At 43.6% G+C, this 25,111-nt stretch overlaps 1 protein-coding gene across 2 annotated transcripts; it reads left to right on the top strand.

Moving 5' to 3' along the window:
• The first annotated feature begins 398 nt into the window (after positions 1-398).
• Positions 399-23,921, top strand: NEMP2 (nuclear envelope integral membrane protein 2). Of its 2 annotated transcripts, XM_070580460.1 has the most exons (10): positions 399-584; positions 8,461-8,576; positions 12,673-12,904; positions 13,042-13,114; positions 14,470-14,563; positions 15,394-15,508; positions 17,117-17,342; positions 20,550-20,726; positions 21,434-21,591; positions 23,571-23,921. In XM_070580460.1, the coding sequence occupies exons 1-9, from the start codon at positions 479-481 to the stop codon at positions 21,570-21,572; spliced, it is 1,278 nt and encodes a 425-aa protein (XP_070436561.1). In that variant the 5' UTR covers positions 399-478; the 3' UTR covers positions 21,573-21,591; positions 23,571-23,921. The 2 variants fall into 2 exon arrangements, with proteins under 2 accessions (XP_070436561.1, XP_070436560.1); XM_070580459.1 differs by having other exon boundaries at positions 21,434-23,921.
• Positions 23,922-25,111: the final 1,190 nt, after the last annotated feature.

Genomic DNA, 25,111 nt, shown 5'->3' with positions numbered 1-25,111 from the left:
CCAATTTGCTATTGCTGTTACAAACAAAAAGGAAAATGAGAAACAAAGACAAAAAGTAAAATGACTTTTAGTTATAAAAGGGGAGGCTGCTTAAGGGCCTTCCGTTTTCATGGGGTGTCACTGACGGGACCTCTGAGAACCGAGCCCTGAAACCCCGCAGGCCACGGGTCAGGAAAGTTTTAGGCAAAATTCCCAGCGGAGCGGCCCCCCAAACCCCCCTGAAGCCCCCCCAAGTCCACGCCCCGCGCCTCCCCGACCCGCCGGCGGGGGCTCAACCGCCTCCGGGGGAGGACGAGGCGCCGCGGGCGGAGGCGGAGCGTGGGGCCCGGCCTCTTCCGCCCGGGAGGCGGGGCCTCGGCCTGGCGGGCTGCCTGCCCCGCTCCGCCTCCTCCTCCCTCGCGCCGTTCCGGCCCCTCTCGGCGGCGCCCGCCCTGGGGGTCGGCTGCAGCCGGGCCGCGCGGAGCTGAGCGCGGGCGGGATGCGGCCGCCGCCTGGGCCGTGGTGGCTGCTGCTCTGGCTGCCGCCCTGGGCCGCACGGCCCGCGGGCGCGGGGCGCGGGGAGGAGGCGGCGGCGGCGCTGTCAGGTAACCGCGGGCCCCGGCGGCGGGGGCGCGTCCCTGCCCCGTGCGGCTCGCCCCGCGGGCGCGACCTGCCCCCGGGGCGTGCCCCCTCCCTCCCGGTCCCTCCCGGTCTGTCCCCGGCGCGCGGGCGCGTTAAGAAGGTAGGCCCAGAAGCACCCGCCAAGTTCAAAGTCTGGCCCAGTTCCCGCGTTTTACCGGAGAAGCAGCCGAAGCTCGGAGACGTTTTGATTTGTCAAAGGTCACACAGCTAGTCACTGGGACGGCTGGCCCTAGTCACGGGGTCAACACGGGGCTTTTGTGCAGTACATCAATTTATGTGGAAAACCTTATTTCTCTGTCTAGCTGGTCCTTTGGATTTAAGACCAGAGGAGGCAGGCGCTTCGGCTTTAGAATCGGACCAAAATTCCCCTGCCCCTGACTGTGACCTGGAGCAGCTTAGGCAGCTGGCCACGTGCCAGACGGATGGTGCTGGCTCCCAGGCTCACTGATGCTTACCGTGTGCACGGCGTCTGATACATAGGACACGAGACGTGGTGGCTGCTCCGAGTGTCTGCCGAGGGCTCTCCGATCTGGCGTGAAGGGGAAGCGAAGGGGTCTAACTCTAGAACTGCTACTCATTTGCTATGGGCTGAGCATTTCTATTTCGTTTTTTCCCCATAAAATCCTTTAAAAGATTTCCTGGAGTCACTGTCTGCCAACTTCCCTTCATCTCACTGGCCACCTCTGGTTGCAAGGGAGGCAACCAAGTGTGGTATTTTAGCTGGGCACAGTAGCCCCCGACCCCCTCCCAATAAAATCAGGGTTCTTTGTCTAAGGATGAAGGCAATTAGCAGATCCTGCCAGAGCTGCGACTCAGGGCAATCTCGCAGTGAGTTACACCTTGGGGAACGGCTCTACCCGAGTCTTCATTGAACAGACATTGGTTGAGTGTGTGCTACGTGCTAGACAGTATATTGAAAAGTACAGTTAAAAGTGCTTTAACTGCATTATCTTATTTAATACCCATAGTAGTCCTATGGGAGTAGGTACCATTTATGTATCCATTTGACAGATGAGGAAACGAAGGCTTCGTAGTGACAAATTTACTGGTGAAAAAATAAATCACAGCTCTATCTAAGAAGGGAGGTTTCTGAGCATGGCAGCAGCCGGAAAATTCTAAGTAGCCCTGGACCACACCCAGAACCTTGAGTTCTTGTTCACTCATTACATTCAGTCACCCACTTGTAGAATTACCTTGGTCCAGGCATGTAATCTTTGTGGACCATGGTTTTCTTATTAGTAAAATGAAGATGTTGTATTGCTGAATGGTTTCCAACGTTTTCCTCACCTTTTTCTTTGCCTCAGTGAACTCAGCGTTTTTCACGATTTTGTGTTCCTACATTTTGTGTTAACTTTTCTATTTTGTTAATCAGAGAGACGGAAATGCTTATCAGAGCTTCCGTTCTGCCTGAGACTGGCAGGATGCCCACTGAGTTGATAAAATCCTAGCCCACAGCTAAGAAAAATGGCATCTTCTGTGGTCTTATGGCGACACTTGCCATTCCAGGTAGACTTTACACGTGGACAATGAAGCATCCTACGTCCTCTGGTGTGCTAATGATGCCACACTGGAAACTGGATTAGACTAGATCTAAGAACCATTGCTGCTCTAAAGTCTGCGGTTTTATGAGGAACTCTGAAATCAAACAGCTGGTATTTCCTTTCATAAAATAGGACCCATCTATAATGTGAGAAGGTTAGATTAGATGATGCTTCCTGTTCTAAAATTCAGTCTCGAACATACACACCCTTCCTTGGAATGGAGAACATCCAGATGGAGGCCAGCTTTCTGTCACCCTATTTGGAGGAAAGTCAGAGGCAGTTGACAGAGGAGGGGCAGGTAGTTGTCTGGCTGAGAGGAAGAGAAACTTCAAGCCAGGAGTCACTCGTAGATTGCAGCCAGTGGGTGAGGTCCCTGGCAACTGGGATGTAGTTGTGATCAAGTTTGGGCCACTGCATTGAATTCCCAGGCTGGAACAATAGCAACAGGCCGTGTGAAACCACAGCTTTCAAATTCATCTATGGAGAAGAAAAATCAGTACCTGAAATTAAAATCTGATCCAAATGTGCATTAGCACATGCTAATTTCAGTTTCATTCTCTATGTACTTCTTGGGGAAACGAAAATCAAGATTTTATTCAAGTCAGGTTAAAAAAAACTAGGGTCAATAGAGAAGTTACCTTTGTAACTCCGGTGCTGCATGCTGACTCCTTTGAAAATGTGAATTTATATAATAATATCAAAATCCAGAAAATAATACCCAGAAAAGATCTTCTGTTTGAACTCTGAAGAGTTAAGGTTTGTTGGTTTTATTTTTGTTTTTCCTATTCTTCTCCCTCCCATTATCTCAAAAGAAAGTAGTTATAGGCCAAATGGAGAAAATGGCAGTCTAATAAGTGATTTTATTATTCTGTTATAGTTTCACCTGAAGATATTTTTTCCCCATGTGAGGGCCATTGAAGGTTAAATTTTCAGAAGGAGCATTGCTGAAACATTTTTATGTTGCAGGTTGTTTAAGATCTGAGGAGTGTTTGTGTTTTTTTTTTTTTTTTTAGCATATTCTGTACATAGGTTTAAGTACTACCTGCCCTTGTCTGAGGTTTTGACTGCATATTTTTATCTTATTTGTAACTAAACTCTTTTAACTTAAATATATATACTTATACAGTTAGGAAAACTAATAAATGGCAGCAGTACAACAAAGGAGTAACTTTAAATTTAATTTATTAGTTAAAGCAGGTGATATGCACCTATCCCCTTTTTTTATATGAGATATGTAGTCCTAAAATTGGATTAATTGAATATTTATAAATTGAGTGGTATTTAAGATGAACTAAGGGCTCTCATTGGTTAAGCTGACCCTGACTTGAGTCCTTTGGTAGTGTAAATAACTGTGCTTTGTCCTGGCTGCTTGGGCACAACTGAACGGAAAGGTGCTCTTCTCCAGAGGTCAGGTTTGCTGAAAGAGTAAGGGGAGCCTGCTGAGGACTGCAGGGAGTCAGGAAGGCGACACGCATCTCATGGCTTAGAGACGCAGCCTTGCTGGGGTAGCCATGGTATGGGTGGCATTCAGGGTTGGTCCTGCAGGTACTGATAAGTGCTTGGGAGATCAGACATAGCTGGGACAGCCTGCACTTCCAGATCTTTCTTCTGATCTGAATCGGGTTTGAGGAAGTGACTAGCTAGGTTGTGGGGCACCCTCCAGGCTGGAAAAGTGTTCCAGCCTCTGGGGAAGCAGTAGCCCTCCCGAGGCAGGGATTATTCTCTTCTGACCAAGTGAACAATTATTATTACATCTTAGCGAATCCCTAGAAAGTCCCTTTTGTTTTCTGGACTGCGTTGTAAGGGGATTTTGTTGACGTGATATATTTGGATTTGCCTACATCTACCAACAGGAAGTTCCATCCTAACAGAATGAATCAGCAAAGACTAAGGCCACAAAAGTAAATGACACCTGCAGACAGGCAGGCAGCCTCGCAGCCTTCCGTGTCAGGGCTTGAGCAGGCGATAGACTTCAGATGAGCAGTCAGGCTGGTGACATTTTGTTTCCCACCCTCCGATGGAGGTAGAGGAAGTAGAAGCTGAGCAGTGAAATGTGTCTAGAAGAAATTTGCTGAAGGGAGGAGAGGCCTAAGGAAGACACAACCTGTATGAACAATCTCGGATTTAAAGATCTGGTTCTCTTTAGGAAGGCAGTGGGCCAGCTGCGATAACAATCTTGATTGTTACAAGTCACCAGCTTGCAGCTAGTCCAACTAGCCCATGGCTTAAGGTTCCCATGAACTCACTTGGAGCTAGGCTTGTGGCTTCTTGTGGCTGTGAATTTCTAGTTCCTTAGATATTGAGGGATTCTTGTGTGGGTTGATTGAAATGTATTCACGTCAGGAGAGAGGTGATAACAATTAGGGCAGCTAGAGGACACTATGCAATGCCACCACCTTGTCTATAATTTCTCTTGTATTGTGTAAATTTGACATGACTTCACCTCAAAAGCCAGAGGCCACTCTGGAGAATTCCAGGGGAGACACTGCAACATGCTTTTAGTAGTGTGTCTGTAGGTATCAATAGTCAGGGCAACCTCCCTCCATCTGTACTTTCCTTAATCTGGTTGAAGACTGAGGTGAAATTCAGAGCAAGTTCTTGTCTTCTAACTGGGAGGTCCTTCACATAGAATACACTGATGTACCTTCTATGAGTAAAACAAAAACAAGCTTATTGCCACCTCTTGCTTCTCCCTGCTCTCCTCTGTCTGGTAAGGAGAAGGAAGAGGGTCCCTAGCCTGGGGATATTAAGGGTTATAGCTCTCACCCTCTAGGAGAGGGTCCACTGATGACCAAGTAGATAAGGGGAAGTGTAGCGTGTGGGTTCCGTAGGTGGGGTTCCAGTGGACCCGGCTGGACATGGTGTCCTGTTACATCAGGTTGCTTCAAGGGGAGGGCCAGAGTGCACTTCCTTTTGTGGTGCTGACTGGCACTGGCCAGGCTCTTACAAAGACTGGCCAGGTTTTTACTGGCTTGGCTACACATGCCCAAATAACCCACTATTCCTCTCAAATTACAACATACCCACAAAAGATAAATATTTAAATGCTGGGGATACAGTAATGAACATGCAGTGTCCCTACCTTCATAGAGAAGGACAGAGTATAAACTAATAAATACATATGTAAGTGAAGAAAAAGCAGAGTAAGAATAAAGCAGGTGAAAGGGGTTGGAGTGGGCCATCTTAGACAGTGGGGTCAGAGGCCTTCCTGAGGAGGTGACATTTGAACAAACAAGTTATCGGAAGGAGCAAGCTCTGCCGAGATCTGGGGAAAGCGGGTTTGCAGGTCGAGGAAAGAGCAAGTAGGAAAACTTGAGGCATCTTGAGGTCAGGAGGGTTGGGGCGGCTGGAGCAGCTGAGCAGGAGGGAAAGCGGCGGAGAGAAGGGTAGAGGGAGCAGGTCCTGGGGAGGAGGGTAGATTTTATTATTGGTGCGGTGAGCAGTCATTGGAGGGTTTTGAGCAGGTAAATGATGTGCTCTGATCGATGTTTTTAAAAGATCTGTGTCCTGATTAGAGAATAGGTTGTGGGGGGAACCATAGAGGCGATTCTGGAAGCAGGGAGACCAACTGGAAGGCCATTGCAGTAATCCAAGTGCAAGAAGACTGGCTTGGACAACAGAGAGGCATTTACTCCTAAATTCAAACTATTGCACTCTACTTAAATTGCATCATCTTGCTCTTAAGAGTTTCGGATATCAAATGATTTAGGAGACAGTCTTAGAACCAAATGGGAAAATCTTCATTTGAAGGTAGCATTTGTTTGCAAAGCTCGGGCCCCACAAAGAGGATACTCCCTCAGACCACTAACCAGAGGGTAGTTCACTGTTCTTATGTGAATCAATTCAGCCCTTCAAGAAGTGGAGCCCAGCAGGAGAGGGAATGCAGGGACAGCCCTGGAGACACCCACAAGAAAAGCCCCTAGCACTGGGTGTGCCTGTGGTAGGAGGAGGAGTAACCCCGCAGAAACAGCTGGCTTGGAGTTGAGCTTCTTATGATGGTCTGGGACTGCTGGCTCTGTGGACCTTCGACCTCACGCTTCTCACCTGCCCCACCAGAATGCACTGCCTTTCCAGAGATAGGGAGGAATTCCTTTCTTTTTGAGGAACCCCACTATAAACCCCACTCAACTCTAGTACCCAGTTCAGCCCCTGTTCCTGCTCAGAGAGCCCACAGGAGGCTATGCGGAGGCAGGGCGTGGGATTCCAGAAGGCCAATCCAGAGCACTTCTAATCCCACCTGTGCTGCTCACTAGCTTTGGGCTTTTCATGTGTTTCAGTGTGTTCTTATTGCAGTTGCTCAGGCTCTTGCAGGTTTTACACTGCCTTCTTTGGCATCATCTTTCTACAGTTAACTGCCAGCCCTTGATGTCCTGGGAGCGTCCTCTCCCTTGTGCAGCCCTTGGCCAGGAGTCATTTACCCAAGTCTGTCTTAATGCTGAGGATGTTTTAGTCAGGACGGGGACCTATCTGGGCTTATTCAGTGTTATTCTCCAAATGAATGTGATCATTGACTAGTTATTACTCGTTACTCAATCCTTCCCCAACTTTAGTGTAGCAGGCTGTTCTAGCTTCGTTTCAGGTTTTTCTGGAAGACAGCTGACCATACTTTCCTTAGAGGAGCCAGGGGCAGGGCGTAAGGCCCATTTCCCTGTGTGTCCATAAGGTTCCCTGATCCTGTTTCCTGTTGACAGATGTGATGACACCCTATCCTGGATCCAGAAAGAATTATGAGTTTCTTCTCACTTCATTTTAAATTCAAATACAGTGGCAGCCACAGAATAAAATGAACCCCATTACTTTATCCTTTTCTTGTGGCATTTACCACATTTGCCCTCTGTAATACAGCACTTGTCCCTCTATGTTATATTGTATTATGTTGTATTATATATTATATATTATTTACATATTACATATAACACAGACATATTTATACACTCATGTATGTATCTACCTCTGTCTCCAGCCAAATTTCCCCTGTGCAGCAGACCTGTCTATCTTCTCTTAGTCCCACCAACCAAAACTCACTGTGCCCGAAATCAAACTCATCCACCCTCTGCCTGCACAAGCTTATTTCGGCTCCGATGTTCCCTATCTGGGTGAGGGGCCTCACCATCTCTCCAGTCGCTGGAAAATTCCTGTCGTCTTCTTGCTTTCCCTCATCTAATGTTGATTCCGCTCCTAAGTGCTCTTTAAGCTGCTCGCTCTCCCTCCTGTGTGGTTCCTTTCTTGCTTAGATTGCTTCAGGAGCCTCCTTCGTGGTTCTGCTTTTAGTCTTCTCTAAGATTTCGCATTCCTCATAGAAACCTCTGCATTCCTGTCACTTCCGTATTGACCTGGTTATTCTCTTTGTTCCTCCAGACCCATTCTCTGCCCTTCCCTCCCCTGCTCAGGGCCTAGAAGCTGACGTCTGTGGATTGCGTCTCCTGGGCTTCTTTGCCCTCTGGCCTCCCAGTGGCTTTGGCCAATGAGAGGCACTGGCGGGAGGGCAGGAGGAGAGGCTGAGGTGCCCATACTCTCACCCCACCATTCCACTGAAGTTTTAGTAGTGATTCCGTGAGACTTCTGTCCTCGGGGCTCCAGGAACATTGAGTCGCCTTTGCCGTTCCAGGCCTAGGGGTGTTAAAGGCTGCCTGCTGTTGGTGCCTGGGAACTTCACGGTGCCTTACTGTTAATGCCTTAACCCTGCCCACGTCCTCACTGAACGCTTCAGTTCAACCCTTTGGAGTGTCTGCAGTTTGCTGCGGACACTTTGATACTCACCTAAAACCCCTGAGTGCTCTGCTTTCAGCACGAGGTCCATGCTCCTCAGTGTACTAGCGGCCCCTGCTCACCTCTCTGGGTGCAGGTGTTGGAAATCTTCCTGTATTCCCATACTCTGTCCTCAGGAATGGCTGAACCACTTCCATGGTTTCCCTCATCTCCGTGGTTTTACACACACTTGGTACCCCACCCCGACTTCTGTGCCATTGCCTCCGACTTATCCTTCAGGGCTTTGCTCATGTTTCCTCTTCGCCAGGAAGCTGCCGTCAGTTCTTGCCCTCTCTTCAAGATTGGAGTGCCTATTCCCTCTGCTCTTATAGTGCCCTCCGTATGTCATCAGAGGATTGACACTGAACTGTGATTTTTTTTGTCTTGTCTCCTGCTGGTTGGAAAGACTGAAGGACTATAATTAGTTTGTGGGAGAATTTATGGGTCAGAAAATGTAAAAATGGTTACCATTATCCCTGTGAAGAAAAAAGAAAAAAAGATCCTGGGCAATTAAATGTTTAGGAAATGTATTCCCTTTTCCATCTCTCAGCTCCAAGGTGTAAAACTCTGAAAGAAATGGATTTAATTAAAACTTCTGAACCAGACTGTTACTGCTACAATCAAAATTCCCAAATGGAATGGAAATACATATGGTCAACCGTGCAGGTAAGAGCCTACTTCTAGATCATGTCTTAGGAACAGGGAATTCAAATGTACTATTTCAAGAGTAAAGAGTAGCTTTTGTGTGACGGAGAGCTGTGTATGAAAGCTCGCTTGGGGAATACGCACAGTGGCTGAAGGGGAGGCGTGTGTGGGAGGGGACATTAACTCTCCATACTTCTAATCAGCTCTTCAAACCACTCCAAATAGATATAGTATATAAGTGCGTACAATGTGCTTGCTTTTTAGACACAGCTCAAGACAACACCCTCTTGCCTGCTTCCCAAAATAATTGCTACCCCAAGTGCCTCTATATAGAAATTCTGAAGTTACCTCTGATCCCAGGTGTAGCCAAGATAGTAGTTACTCTCAATAGCCTAGTACTTTCCTTCATTCAACATTTAACAAATATTTATTGATTACCTACTAAGTGCCGAGAACTATTCAAGGCTCTTAGGGTACAGCAGTGAACAAAACAGAACCGTGCTTGTGTGATGTTTATACTCCCAGTGGTGGTGGGTAGGATGGGGTAAGCCATAAATGTAAGAGAAGAAAATTATGAAACCAGTAAGTGCTATGAAAAAAGAAAATGTGGAGTAAGATAAGAAGGGAGAGTTGGGGGACAAGTTATAATATTAAAAAGAGTGGTCAGGGTAGTTCTCATTGAGAAAGTGACATTTGAGGAAGATTTCAGTGAAGTTAGTGAGTTACCAAGAGAGTACGTGGGAAGGAGTGTTTAGGCTGAGGGAGTAGCTAGGGCAGCATGGCAGGAGGCACACGATGTTGATTTGTACCATTACTGATAGTTTACACCACTTGGATCACTTGGTTAAGGTGGTATCTGTCAATTTACAAAATTTTGCCACTGTAAAATGACTATTTTCCCCTCTGTAATAAATGAGTATTTTGAGGAAATAATTGAAACTATTCCTTATCAAACTTTTCACCCCCTAGTTTTATCATCCATTGATGATGCTTGTCTGAATCAAGTATCATCATGATGTTTATCAAATGGTGGTTTTCTGACTATGTTATTCCTTCTACATTCATTGGCATTCTTCTATAGGGAAGACATTTTCCCCCTCCAATTTATCTTTATTCACATAGTCTCATGGATTGCCAGTTCTTTCAGTAGACACTTGTCCTATCATTTGAGCACTTCTTTACCTTCTGGCAAACAAGATGTTCCAGGCTTATCTTGTAATTTCTTAGACACAGCTGTGGAATAATACATTTTTCCAAGGAGCATTTAGTGTTAGTTGTGTTTATTACTACTGGTATATCATTGTCATACGTGTATATACACACTTATACACCTGCACACATATCTATTTCTCTCTATCTGTTGAAAACCATGAGTTCTGATATCTCCAGTACCACTGGGTTCATCCTAATCTCCCTCCTTTCCATGTTTGTAACTTCCTTCTCTGATAGGGAGAATCTTGGTTCCCATTATCCTCAATATATTGATTTATATGCCTAATTCTAGAAAACACTGAAAGTAATTTCAGAATTACTAAGCAATACTATTGTAAAAAATAAACCTAGTAACAGGAGTTCAATATATGTTTACAGTATGTTTTATCTTTAGTTTGAGTGTATGTAGTCTAAAAACTGTGCTCAAAAGTTACTTGGGTTAATTCATTCCCACCCACCCCCCCTTCCGTGTTGTTATATTATTCATTTGAAATCTATTTGTTTTTATTCATTTCTGTTTCAGGATTTTCCCCCATCCTGGTTGATTTTATTATCATTATTTTTTAGTATGTACAATATTAATGTGGCTGAAAAGTCAAAACTCTACACAAAAGTATTTTCAAAGAAGTGTCACTCCCCCTCATTCCTCTACTCATTCCTACCCAACCCTTGTAGGTAGTCAGTCTTATTAGTTTTGGGTATATCCTTCCTGTGTTTCTTTTTGCAAAAGTAAGCTGTGATGCATATTTATAGATGGTGCTTAAAACCTTGTGACTAAGGAGTAAATTTAGATGGAGAAGAGAAGAGGACCAACGACTGAGCCTGGGTCAGTCTTGTAGTAAGAGGTCAGGGAGAAGGAAGGGGCGGGCAGAAGAGAGAGAGAAGAAGTAGCAAGTGAGGAAGGAGATGTCCAGGGAGCCCCGGGAAGAAAGTCTAACGAGGAGGAGGGAATAATTGGCAGTGCCAAGTGCTGTTGACGGATCCAATAGGATGACTGAGAAGGAATTTGCTCTTTGAATTAGCAACATGGAGGCCACTGGAGACCTTGTCAAGGGCAGCCTGTTGGGAATGGAAGCCTGATTGAAATGGGTTAAAGGGAGAATGGGAGGAGAGGAACTGGAGACTGCAGATATTGGCAACTTTTAAAAATAATTTTATTGCAATGGGAAGCAAGGAAATGGGGTCATAGCTGGAGGGGAAAGTGGAGTTAATAGAAGGCTTTTTGGGTTTTTTTAGTGCGAAAAATATCAACATGTTTGTATGCTGATAGGAATAGTGTAGGAGAAAGGGAAGAAGTTACTGGGGCGATGTCCTTGAGTAGGCACAGGGGGATCAGATCCAGTGCACAAGTGAGGGGCTTGCTTTTAGAATGGAGCATGTCAGTCTCTGTGGCAGAAGGTTCCTCCCCACAGGCAAGAAGCAGAGCATATGCCAGCAGATGCTGACAGGTGGGTGAATACAACGATAGGACCTGGTCGACATTCTCTTCCGATTTCTTCCATTTTCAGTGACGTAAGAAGATCATCAGCCAGGAGTGAGGAGTGAGGAGGGAGGAAGTGTTGGGTGTTGAGGAAAGAGAAGTTGTGAAATCGTTGTTGAAGAAAAACTAGATAGGAATATGTGGTATGATTGCCTGCAGCTTCAGGTCCCTCTTCAGGTCTCCAGTCATGGGTTTGAAGTGAGAGCACTGTGTGTTTCTCCGGCTCATTTGGTGGTGCAAATGCAAGATTGGAATAGGTGGAGGGTTGGATTTTGCTGGTGGGTGTGACAAAGCAAGAGGGGTGCGAAGGAGTCAAGGGAACATGCAAGAGAGTGATTTATGATTGATCATGGAATTTAGCTGGATAAGAAGGGGCTAAGGATATATCCCCTGTGAGGAGCAGGGGAAAGATGGGAAAGATGCTTGATCCATGGTGGGGTCAAAGGCCTGCTGGGGTCAGGGTGCCAGAAGGGGCACGCTGGAAAGATAGGAGGTAGTGGTCAGCCAGTGGGACACGTGAAACGCAGCCTGTAAAGGGGCTGCAGTTTGGTACTGACAAGATCCAGGGTGTGGCCATGGGAGGGATTAGCTGAGGTGGGTGGAGGACAAGGGCATACAGAGAGAGAGTTCAGGGAACTGAGAGGCCAGGGTGTTGGAAGGAGTTTGCTGTGTATGTTGAATCCCTGGAAGTGTGACAGGAAGTAGTATTGAGTGAGCAACAGTTAGCTAGGCACTAAAGTCCAAGAGAGATGAGGGGTAGATAGACAGATGGACACATAGAGGGTGATATCACCTGCTGCCTGAGATTCAGAGGTGGTGCTCTCACTCCCCTTTCCAGGCTTGCCCTACTGGGACAAAGAAGAAGCAGAAAGGGACAAAGGCAGCAGAGAGTTGTCATACAATGATCACTGGGTTGTCACCATCTGCTTGGCACTATAGCTAGTGCTTTGTTGTGAGACTTGAATAGGACCTGAGGTTCTGGTCCTCCCTCAGGTGGCATGGTGAGAGAAGCCGGAATTATGTATGCTCTGCTGATCCAGAAGAAGGAAGCACTTTTTCTCAATTGCAGTAGAAAATGGTAGAGATATAAACCCTATTCTCATTATGTTCATAATCAAATAGTTTGCCACCTATTACTTTCTATCATTCTTGTTATATGTCCCTTGGCCACAATAACTTGCCAGAAGAGGGAGTTAGCCACAACTTGAGAAGAAACATCCACTTTCAGAAGTGTGGTCCAGCCTGTGTTTGAAATAAACACACATCTGTTGGTCCGCTCCTGGGCTCAGAACCTTATCACGTACATCTGAGTGTTCTTTTCTCACCCCATCTTGGGCTCTCTATACTCCTCTGCTCATGATTTTAAGAAGCTTCTAAGAAGTTTTAACTGCTGTGTTTGTGAGGTTTTTTGTTCTTGTTTTGTAGATGAAAATTACCAGTTCAGGCCTGCTCAGTATTGTATATATCACAGAAAGACATAGTTGCCAGTATCCAGAAACCATTCTAGCTTTTATCAAATGTGTGATTCATAACTTTTGGACACCAACGGAGACTAACGAAATAACCCTCATCATCAATCCATATGGGAAGACCGTGTGCTTCTCTGTGAAGCCTGCCAGGAAGACATTTGTCTATACAATAAGTGTGACTCGAAACAGTAAGTCTGTTTTTGTTATACTTCACTTTCTGGATTCAGTTTTTCTGGAGTGACGTTTCAATAAGTGGACTTTTCTCTTCTTTCACTAACACTGCATTGACACAAAATCTTCGTGTGTTTGTGTCTTTTTACTCCAGCTGTGGATTTCAAACTCTTCCTTGTGTTCTTGGCAGGCGTTTTCCTCTTCTTTTATGCAAAGACCTTGAGTAGGTAAGTATTCATTTTTACTTTCTTAACTTTGTTAATGAAAAAGAGTAAAGGACCCTATGCTAAATATTTCCACACTAGTTTGTAGTTCTTGATTTACGTTTTGCAGACAATAGGTCTGAAGATACTGCTTGAAAGGCCTTTAAAACCAAAAACAGTTATTTGTATAGTGTGATATGTATATATCACACAGGGCTTTCACATACATTATTTTGTATTACATATTAATACGGTATACATTATTTTATTTGATCCTCTTAACAACTGTGTGAGCTCTGTATTAGCGTTCTCATTTTATAGATGAGAAAACCAACATCCATAATCACATGACGTTCTTGCCAGGGCTGAGATTTACACTCATGGTTTCTGATGCCAGATGCCTGCTCTATTACATTTGAGCTGCCTCCAAGATTTCTGGCTCTGATATAGAAGGCTGAATTTAATAAATATCTGATTCTCAGATAAACATATTTTCCTGGTATTTTGTTTATTATAACTTCTTGTGAAAAAAGAATCTCTGGGGGGCCGGCCCCGTGGCTGGGTGGTTAAGTTCGCACACTCTGCTTCGGTGGCCCCGGGTTTTGCCAGTTCGGATCCTGGGCGCAGACATGGCACTGCTCACAAGGCCATGTTGAGGTGGCGTCCCACATGCCACAACTAGAAGGACCCACAACTAGAATATACAACTATGTACTGGGGGGATTTGGGGAGAAAAAGCAGAAAAAAAAAAAGAAGATTGGCAACAGTTGTTAGCTCAGGTGCCAATCTTTAAAAAAAAAAAAACTCTATCCAATAATATTTTACTTTTTAGCTTGCTGTTCTTAACGTTGTTCATTGTGTAATCAAGTGTTTTTAACATCATCCATGGTTTTTATAAACCGGATATTGCTTACATAGCCTGTGGAGTAGAGCCTGGACCCAGAGGAGCTGGGCTGCAAGCCTGAATCCTCCAGTTAGCAGATGTGGAAGATTGGGGAAGGAAAATCGTTAATTTCTTGGTGCCTTAGTTTCCTCCCCTGTAGAATTTAGGCACGGATAGCTGTTTCACAGGGCTGTTGTGAACGCACGGAAAGCTGTCAGACAAGTGCTTGCTACATGATAGTGCTCAATAGTTATTGTTGGATCAGATTCTGAGCATAGACTATAACTCAGACTTTTTGTTTTGAGTTAGTGGCAAGCTATTTACCATAAATTTCAAGTACAGATTTCATTTTTAACAGTTTAGGATGTAATTAAAGCCACCATCTGAGTTTTTCTTCCTAGTATTCTTTATGGCTACTGTCGTCAAGTTAAACATGTTTTTAATACCGAAAGTGTGACTTGGCATTTAAATGGCTTTTATCTGCTTGTCTTGACAGAAGCCCTATTTTCTATTACTCTTCTGGGACCGTGCTAGGAGTTCTAATGACATTAGTCTTTGTCCTCCTGCTGGTGAAAAGGTTCATTCCTAAGGTAGGCATACTATGTACAAATGAATAAAAAATGGAAACCGTGATCTCATAGACATGAAACACTGATCAAAATTAAGTCACATTGATTAGGACAGTTCCTAATTCAAACCATATTTCTACATTCTATAAACTGGTTTTAAAATACATCTTTTTCTGGAGATTCCATTTTTATTTGTTACTATACACAGGCTTAACTAATTAAGTTTTGGCAATACTTTTTCTGAGACCTTTTTATTAATTCTAGGTAATATGTTTTTCTTATGAGTGACAGGGGCTGATTCTGTGCTGAGTGGAAATTTATCTTGGCAGAGCTGAGGAATATCGTGATGCTGAAGCGTCAGGGCCTTGAATGACAGCATTGCTACATCTGGGGATTTCCTCATTATTCTTAGTTCCCCAGCACACCTTCAGTAAAAGGATGCCCTGCACTTAGTTGAGAATAAGTAAATACTAGCTCATGATGATAATGTTGCAGTTGCTCTGATTAAAGCTTGCAACACCAGCAGTACTTTGAGATAAATTTCTTGTTTAGAGTAGTGCTGCTCCAGCTTTAATGTACATGCCAGTTACCTGGGGATGCTGTTGAAATGCAGATTCTGAGTCAGGAGTCTGCAGTGGGACCTGACAGTCTGCATCCCAGCAAGCTCCCAGGTGATGCTGATGCTGCTGGTTCGTGGACCACACCTTTAACAAGACTCCAGAGAGTATCTTGAATTGACTTCAGTGCAGTTTATGTAGAAGTTTCTAATACAAACAGTTTATTTGTTTATTTCTATTTTTATGAGAGTGAATGAACCAAAAACTGTGTCATTTATTTTCTTCCACACACAGTATAGCACGTTTTGGGCTCTAATGGTTGGTTGTTGGTTTGCTTCAGTTTATGTTGTGTGCCAACTGATGGAAGATCTGAAGTGGCTGTGGTATGAAAACAGAATATATATATTAGGTAGGTAAATGTTTAAGAATACGGTCTATTATTGGTAAAGCTGAAAAGTACAACTGGAGGCCTTCTTTTGACATACATTTCTCTCCAGCATCTACATTTTCATTTTAAACTAAGGAGAAGTGCTGTTAAAAGTAATATTTTATTTTCTTCCCATAGTTGGTGATTTCAGTTCGTTAGATCTCATTTTAGACTATTTCCCTGTGATGTCTTCCTTAGTTTTCTGTACTAATGATCAAAAGAGCAAAAAAGTATTTGTCTCTCTTCACTGCATATGCTTTTGAATTGTGGTTAAGCTGTCACCACATCTAATCTGTAATGAAAAACTTTCTCTAAAATATGGCTCTTCATTTCTTTATGTATTCAGTATGAAAAGTAAGAAATCCAAAATATAAATGACTAATGAAAACTTGACTTTTCAGAAGCAGGATATTAAGAAACTGCTTGTTCTTCTTGTTTCATATTACCAAAAACAAAAAACAACTATTTAAAATTGTTTGTTTTAATTGGGAAATAATGAAGAATGGAAGAATCTAGTTTCTCCTAAACCCTTAGCACCGTATTTCTCACATAAGTCCACCTACCCAAAACAAAAACAATTTTTGTTTTACTTGAAGATTTTAGTTTTTAGCTCATTTTTCTTTTTATGCTAAAGTATTTTAAAGTATATTATAGATATCATCGTATGTTGCCTTAAATACTTTACTAAGCTTTTCTAAAGAACGAGCGTTCTCCTCTATAGTTAAATAACTATTAAATATACAAAAATTAATAATTACATAAAATCATCTATTACCTAGGCCATCTTTTACGCAGACCATGTTCAAAATGTCCTTGATAGTTGTTTTGTATAAGCTAGGATGTGGTCGAGAACCATAGTTTGCATGTATTATATCCAGTAAGTCTCTTTTAATCCATAACAATTCCTTTTTTATCACAGTGATATGCTGGAGAGACCAACCTAGTTGTCCTGTCACTTTCTGGATTTCTGTGATTACTCCTTTGTGGTATAATTTAACTAGTTTCTCTCTCCTCTGTATCTCCTAAACTGGAAATTAGACATGAGGCTGCTTAGATACAAATGAAACGCTGTTGGTGGAACACATAAGAGATGTGTGGGTCGCATTGCATCACGACAGGGGACACAGAATATCTCATCGTCCCTCCATTACTGATGCTGACACTGAGCGCTGGATTAGGAGGGTCAGCCTGATCTCTCTGCTGTACAATTACATTTTCCTTTGGTGACTAGAAAGTGAAAATACAAAATAAGGTTTGTAGCTGACGGTGATATATGCTGAGGCTTTTTCCTGAGCAAAGCAACCATGATGACATTTGCCCATCTAGGACTCTGGGCTGAAAAACAGACACACTTATACGTCATCATAATTTATTATTATACATGCTTCATTATTAGAGAAGTCAGCCTCGTATCTCACATGGAAGGAATAACTAGCTCAACGTGTGTTTTTCAACCTGACTTCATTGGAAAACGAAAACAAAAATGAAGATTTCTTGATATGTTCTTAGCTCTAAGTCAAGGCTCTGCCAGCATTTGCACATAACTTTTCAAGTTCAGATTTATATTGTTTTGCATTCTTCTGCTTACAGGCTATGTCTTGATGGTTGGATTTCTCAGTTTTGCTGTTTGTTACAAACGTGGGCCCCTTGCTGACGAGAGGAGCATAAATCTTCTGACGTGGACTCTGCAGCTCCTTTCCCTGCTTCTCATCTATTGTGGGGTCACCGTGCCTCAGTTCTCCTACGTGGTCATCATCCTCCTCCTGTGCTCCTGGGGTCTGCACTACCCACTGAAAGCTTTCTGTTATATGAGGCGGTGCGTATCTTTTGTTTTCCTTGTGAATGTGACATTTTGAGTTCTGGTTTTATTTATCATTTTGGGGGATATTTTGTACACATCGTATTTAATCTCATAATTAACCACGTTTCATCTAGAGATTTCCCTCGGAGAGAGGGGGAGGCTAGAGAACTTACACATCTGATCCTATCTCCATTTCTGGTCCTCATTCGTCTTTCAGAGGTGCACTGCCAGCTCCTAGGTAATTACAGCTCACTCAGAATTCAGTAAAATCAGAGGCACAATTGCTTGGGCTCTGGGTTGCCCACAATTTCTACTTTTATTCTGCATTTCCTCTTATTATCAGGGCCCACAGCTGCCTTAGGGTTACCTGTTGTACTTATGAAATGAGTGAGGGAACAGAAATGAATCATAAATGATTGAAAGGTATTATTTATATTTAGGATTTTCTTTCCTCTTAGATTTTAACTTAAGGCTCAAGCCCTTCGAAAATACAGAAAGAAAGATGAGGTAACCTCTCTTGTCACAGCTTTATGATGTCTCCTCAGTCATTGAGTCCAAGCACCTGTTTTTGTGTCAGGTGCACAGATGAAGGAGAGGGTCCCTCCCCTTAAGTGTACTGGTTGAGTCATAGGCACACATTTCTGTATCTTTGAAATGTTAAAATAAGCCTGCCCAGGGACTTTGGCATATAGAGAAAGTTCAGGAAAGGTTCTGGAGGAGCTATTACTGGACTGAATCTTAATAAATCAAAACAGCCAGATGAATAAATGTGGGAAGGACTTTCCTGACAAGGAGAAAGCCTAGTTTGGTACCATCATGAGGCAGTGAGTGAGGCGGGCATTGGCCAGGTTGTGGAGGCCTTGTAGGCCATGCTAAGGAATCTAGTGTGATCGTGTACATGGTACAGGCAGGGAACCATTGTGCGTTTTAGCCAGCCCTCTCTGACTCCTGCCTAGACAAGCGTTATAAATCCAAATGCTTGGGGCCCCAGCAGGTACTGAGTGAGTCATGCCGAACAGGGGCGAGGCAGTGGGTCAATCATGAGGATTGTGGGAAATTCTCCATTGGAGCCTCATTGAACAGGGTGCAATTACCGCTCAGCGTGAGCTGATTGTTGCCAGGTGAGAATATGGGCCCTGCCTTGCCAGATCTGTTGGTTTTCTAGAAAATCTGGGAATGAGGATTAGAATGTGAATTCTCATTATTTTTAAATGTTGACAAATAGTCTGAAAATAAAAATACAGTCAACAAGCAAAAATCAGAGCAGAGACCATGAACCTCATTGGGTGGCAGGATGTGGGCCCTCTGGCTTCTGGCATGGAGGAGGATGGTATAAGGGGAGCCCCTGGGGCAGGAGACCAGTTATCAGACATTGCAGTGATCCAGGCAAGAGCGGATGAGGGCCTGGAGGAGGACAGTGACACCAAGACTGGCAGAGGGAGTTAATATTTACGAGGTAAACGTGGCTCTGAGGAGGGAGAGTCTGTGGTAACTGGTAGTTTATGGGTCTGGTGACTGCCTGTGTGGCAGATGTCACAGGGTTAAAAATGCACCAGTCACAGGACAGGGCCCCTATGCAGAGGACGTTGGCAAGGCTGAAAGGCCCCAGCACCAGGTCGGAGGGCCGGTGCTGGCTGGTTCTCTTTGCCCCGTCTCAGAGGCATACAGTGACTGGGATTCCCCACGGTCCCTCTGCCAGGAGGAGGCTGGCCACTCCACGTCCTCCAGGCCTCTGCTCCTTTGCCAGGTTTGTGGGTGGGGGAAGGCAGGACAGAATTCCTTTCTCTTTCCCTTTAAACATCCAGCCGCCCTGCCAAGAGCAAAGTGTATTCTGTCACCTGCATGATGGTTCTTTTATGTACTTGCTGTGCATTCTGCTAACATGAATGTAATAATCAAAATGTATTATAACTTCCTCAACTTTTCATTTTGCTGGTGAATAATTATGTGAATAACTAGGAGGTAAAACAGGAACATATGGGTTAAATAATAAGCCAGAGAAATAATACCTTGATTTGTGAAGTACTTTCTAGTTTTGCAAACAGCTGTTTGAACATATTTTAATAATATATGCTAGCTACTCTTTTGATTCTCCTTATTGCACACATACTGTAGGCTACTCACTGAACTAAGCACTTTGCTCACAGTACCTCGTTTAATCCGTCCAGTGACCTCATGAGGTAGATGTCGCTGCTTTCATTTGTTCATACGAGCAAAGTGAGGCTCAGAACTGCTCAGGAGTTGCCCCGGTTGATGCAGTGGGTAAGCCTCAAAGGCAGGACTGTGCCCGTCTTCTGTTCGGAGGCCAGGGTTCTCCTCTAGGGAGACGAGGCTGGGCATCCAGAAAAGGGGAAGGAGAGAATGTCAGCGGTTCCCTAATCCAGCTCATCAAACACCAGACAATCTTCAAACGAGAAAAGATTTTTCAGGTCCCAAACCTCAAGAAAACATATGTTTAAAAAACCTCCTGGTAACTCTGATGTTCACTCAAACTTGGGAATCTCTGGTTAAATTAAATTTAAAACCACACAATAACATTTTTAAAAACTCTGATAAATATATCATACATGTTTTAAAACCCTATCATCATTACTATTTTTACGAGATTCTTCCCTTTGGGATTTCCCTGGTTGGGAAAAAATAGTGCAATCACGAGCCCCTCAGCATGTAGCAAAGGAAGAATCGTTAGCAATTATTGTACAAACACAACCTTGTACAATCTTGACTCCCTTTCCCTGGGATTAGTCAGCATCACCACCACTAGGGGGAGGCGATGTCCCACAAATCTGTGCTTTTCCGTCTAGAGAGGAGGTGGCGAGTGAGCCTACTGGGTCTCCAAAAAAGGACATCTCAAAGGCCAGCTTCTGTTAGTGCCCGAGAAAGTCAGCAGGCCAGGCATAAAGAAAGCAGACTTGTAACTGTCTGACTGTGTTTAGAAATCACCGAGGAAGAAAAATACAGTTAACATCTCTATCAGAAACTGATTCTCAGATGCCTTAGGACGTTATTCAGGATGGTCCAGGAAGAGGGGAAATGTCCCAGCAGGCTCGAACTGCATGTTCTGTGTACCTCAGTCACGGTAACGGCAGTAAAAAGTATATAGTATGATATAAAGGAAGTTAAAGATTACTGTCTAAGAAATGTATTTTTACAAATCTCAAGGGTTGACTTGACCAATCACATATGACCAGGAACCTAGCAACCAAATGCCACATGTTTTAGGAAAATGAAGAACTGGTTCACATCAGAAAAGCTGGTGGTTAAGCATCTTACTGAAGACGAGTACAGGGAACAAGCCGAAGCTGAAACAACCAGTGCTCTGGAGGGGCTGCGCCAAGCCTGCCGCAGGCCTGACTTCCCATCGTGGCTGGCCGTCTCCAGACTCCAGGCTCCTAAAAAGTAAGCGCTGCTCAGCTGCTTGGACCACAACCTGGGTTAGAATTATGTAAAAATAATGTGATGGTTTGGTACAGATATTGCTGACTAGAAGCAGACTACTTCCCTAGATAACAGATGGTGTGGGAGCTGCCAGAGGTTCCTGTTCTTGAGTGCTCTGACTTGCCCAGAATAAATATTGATCTGCTGCGTTTTATAGGGCCGGCCATAAAGGTAACTTCCATATGGGAAGGAGAAAGGTGGAATGGGATGTGTCACCTGCTTCTCATTCTGCTAGTGTGGAAAATAACTTTCAAAGTTTACTAAGAAAGATCTCTCTGCCCCGACATCCTTCCCTTCTTTATAGCTTTATCCCAAGAACAATGCCTTCCAACTAAATATTGAAGGCGAAAAGTATTGACACCAACATAATGAATGCATAATAAATCTAAGAAGAGCGAGAGAAGAGAAGGCATTAGAAAGCAGGAGTAGGTATGTTTGGCGGTCCGCAGTGCTTAGGGGTTCGCCTGCTTCTCTGCCCTTCCCCTGAGTGTCTCCAGAGGGATCGCATAAGCCTTTCCCGTCTTCACTCCCGGGGTGTAAATACCGTCCTCTGTTGATGCAAAGTCAAATTTAATTAAAGGGATAAGTAGCAAGGGAACATGTTATCTTCCAAATAAACCCTTCTGTGATAACAGTAACTTTATTGAAAACAAGAAAAAACTTATTAGGTTTGCAGACTTTGTTCTTGGAGGAAGCCACTTGTCGCCTGAAGAGATCAGTCTTCATGAAGAACAGTACGGCCTTGGGGGTGCCTTCTTGGAAGAGCAGCTCTTTAACTTGAGGACTGACAGTCTACCTGCGCACTGACTTCATTCCGGACAAGGAAGTGGGTAAAGGGCAGGGATCCTGTTAGTGGGCAGAACCGTTCTAGGGGACAGTGGCAAAAGCGTTTGCTAGGGAGAAAAATCATGTCATTCTGGAAAAGAAAACTGAAACTATACAATACTGAAGATAACTTATCATTCTTGGCCAGTTCTGCTACTTACTGTACCACGGGTGGCTGCCAAGATTTGTGAGAGTCATCACCACTTTCCTTGAATGCAGACTATCATTAGGAAAAAGGGAATCATGTTGTTCTTCAGGGGGCCAGTTAGCATGAATAGGTGCCTTGGCAACACCAGGGCATTAAATATTCTCTTAATCCCTAGAACCTATGTCAAAAGATTGCATTGCTCTTCCTACGTGTTATCAGTATAAGTGCTGGAAGAGACCTGAGCTATGCTGGACCAGTGTTTTCCAAAGTATAGTCCACAGGATGCTATTAAGTGTTACTCAGTAAAGGGATTCTGAGGTCAACTAAGATTGATACAAAGTTAAACAAATGTACTGCAGGACTTCTCAGAGCCTTTAATAATGCCAGTGTGCATTGTGAATCTACTAAAGAGAAATTGTGTGCAGCAGTTTCCAACTTAATTCGACCACAGAACCTTTTTCATGACATTAATATTCCTTGGAACATGTTTAGAAAATGCTAATGATGGAGGAATTGAGGTTTGGGGCGGTTACATAACTTGTCCATGACCACAAAGCTATTGAGAGGCAGCACTGCAACCAGAATTCCAGTCCCATTGTTTCCTATGACTCAGGTAGAAGAAGAGACCTTTTGAGGTGACCCGAGGGGCCATCTCCCTACAGCCTTGCGTCTCACAGTATTGGTGACTTTATTTTTTTTACTAATGGCCAACTAGCTATTTGATAACTGTGATAAAGAGGAACATTTCCTGAGATTGTATTTTAAAGTTTTGATAAGACTTTTATAGACAAATATAAGGATTAGAAATTAGAATTACTTTCTATATATTTTTGTACATTTAAATTAAAGGCACTCTTGGACCTTTTGAGTTGACTGGTCCATTTAAAAAAATCGTCTAGGGGGCCGGCTTCATGGCTAAGTGGTTAAGCTTGCGTGCTCCGCTTCAGCAGCCCAGGGTTTCTCCAGTTCGAATCCTAGGTGCAGACCTAGTACCACTCATGAAGCCGTGCTGAGGGGGCGCCCCACATAGCAGAGCCAGAAGGACCTATAACTAGAATATACAACTATGTACTGGGGGGGTTGGGGAGAAGAAGATAAAAAAAAAAAAGATTGGCAATATATGCTAGCTCAGGGCCAATCTTAAAAAAAATTGTCTAGTTATATGTTTCTAACAATTTCCTACAAAACAGATTTGTGATCTTTCTTACAGAGAACACTCCAGTGAAGTGAGGGACTAACCTGAGGAAAGGAGGCCAAAACATATGTCTGAGACAAGATCTGACATGGCAAAGCTCCCTCAGGGCTAAGATGTTGCTAAGTTGATTATCTTTAAGAATCTAACTCAGGCCTTATTGGTGGGATCCTAAAGAATAGAGGCATAAAGAATGAGGAATCTCCTTTTACTAGAAGAAGGGCTGTGGAGCAGGGACATATAGATAATGTGGGCACTGCTTTCCTGAGCCAAATTTGGTAGAGTTTTTCTAAATTGTTGAAAAAGAGTGTGGCTACCCATTTGGAACTTTCTAGATTGACTTTCAAATGCTATTTTCTCTTTGAAGCAGAGTGTCAGTGTTGTACAGGTCTCTGTTTTTGCCAGACACCTTTTACTATTAGGAGCTTTGCTATTTTTGTGAAACACACTAAATTCAATCTGTGCTTTCACAGACACTTTGCTTTAAAAGGATCAAAGAAGGTGTCTTCCATTCAGATAGGTGATGATGATGTTGACTGTTTTAAAAGTGTAAACAGTTCTAGCATCATTTTGGTTATCGTTTAATCTGATTGTTTTTTATAATATTATATTTATTGATGATATATTATAAATGTATCAGATGCCTGTGCTCACCACGTTCACCTCCAAGAGGCAGTCTGTGAACCACAGCATGTGTGTGTGGATAACACACGAACAGTCTGCTCAGTCCCAGGGGACCTTCCAGCCGGGACAGCCGCTGGGCTTCACCTGAGCCAGGGTGAAGCGATGCTGATGACAGGAGGAAGCAGCTCCTAGTGGGCCAACAAGCTAGGTGCAACCATCACAATAAAAACTGCTAAGGAGAGAGAAAAAGAGCAACAGTCTTCCGGGATATTGTTTTTCATTTTATTTTTAGAGGAAATCATGAATTTGTCAGTTTCTGTTATATGAGTACTGTGAGAAGCTAAACAATTAAAAGCATTATTTGTGATATGGTTGGTGTGTTTCTGTTGTGTTCATTTGACTTGGGGTTTATAATAGCACTGATTACAGTTCTGATCCCCATCAAGCAATATACAGATAACTCCCTTAAGAGATCTGTTTTCTCTCTTCCTTCCTCCCTTTCTTTCTCTCTCTCTCCCCCTCCTCCCTTTCTTTATGTAAAGGCATTTAAATGGTTTAAATGACCTTTCAGTAAAATGTCTCTGCCCTTCACAGGTGGTTGGAAGTTGGACTTGTGCTTCGCACTGCCATAGGTGTGCCATTATGGAGCATAACAGGACCCTTTGTTGTGGTATTGCTTACCCTGTGTGCCTCACAAAAGCTGACTGTTGTTAGCAAGTTGGACTATTTGACACCAAAATGTGTGGGTGACATGAGGCGTAGGTGGCCATGCTTAAACAATTGTATCATTCAAATGCTATTTTTAAAAGGTTTTAAAACACATTTTACGTATCACAAAAAATGCTTTGTGAATTAGTTGTATAGTTTGCCAATAATACTTAGGGCTGAGTTATTGGGGGGGGGGTGTCCATCTGACATTTAGGACAATATTTGAATTTATGACTTTTTTTTAAATCTAGAAATTTAAGAAGTTTTAGATTTTAACAGGTTTGGAATGGATGATAGGTTACATCAATAAGCGTGGATGAATTAAGACCTCTGAAATTATGTCAAGAAAAGATTTTATATTCTATATGATTATTCCCCAGAGTTAGAGAAGTACAGTTTTTTAAATCAGCTTTTTTTGTCCAACTGAAAGATCTTTTGCATAGGTAACATAATGGATGTGGCATTTTGAAGAAGCCTGCAGGAAGACAAGAGTATTTTTAGGTGACCCCAGGAGCAAGCTGCCTTCCAAGAGACCCCACTGAGTGGCATGACATTGATGAGTTAACCATGTGGTGTGACTCTTGGCCTTATTCAGAATCTGATTTTGGTCACTGCACTGTACATCTGTGAACCATTGTCTATGCCACACATCGCCTCAAGGCACCTGTGATTGGCATTTGCACAAGATCAGAAGACATCCTCATCTCGAGTGATTTAGCCATGGGGCCATTTCCTTGACTAACTTTTTTTTTTTAAGATGGCAATAAGGGGAGTAGAAAGAACGAGGGTCCTGGAAGCAGATACACTGGGGCTCAAATCCTGATTCTATCACTTGAGCCATATATGTCC

The sequence above is a fragment of the Equus przewalskii genome, chromosome 17 (assembly GCF_037783145.1).
Source record: "Equus przewalskii isolate Varuska chromosome 17, EquPr2, whole genome shotgun sequence".
Lineage (NCBI taxonomy): Eukaryota > Metazoa > Chordata > Mammalia > Perissodactyla > Equidae > Equus > Equus przewalskii.
Note: the sequence above shows the minus strand (reverse complement) of the source record. Positions and strands in the feature narration are given on the sequence as shown.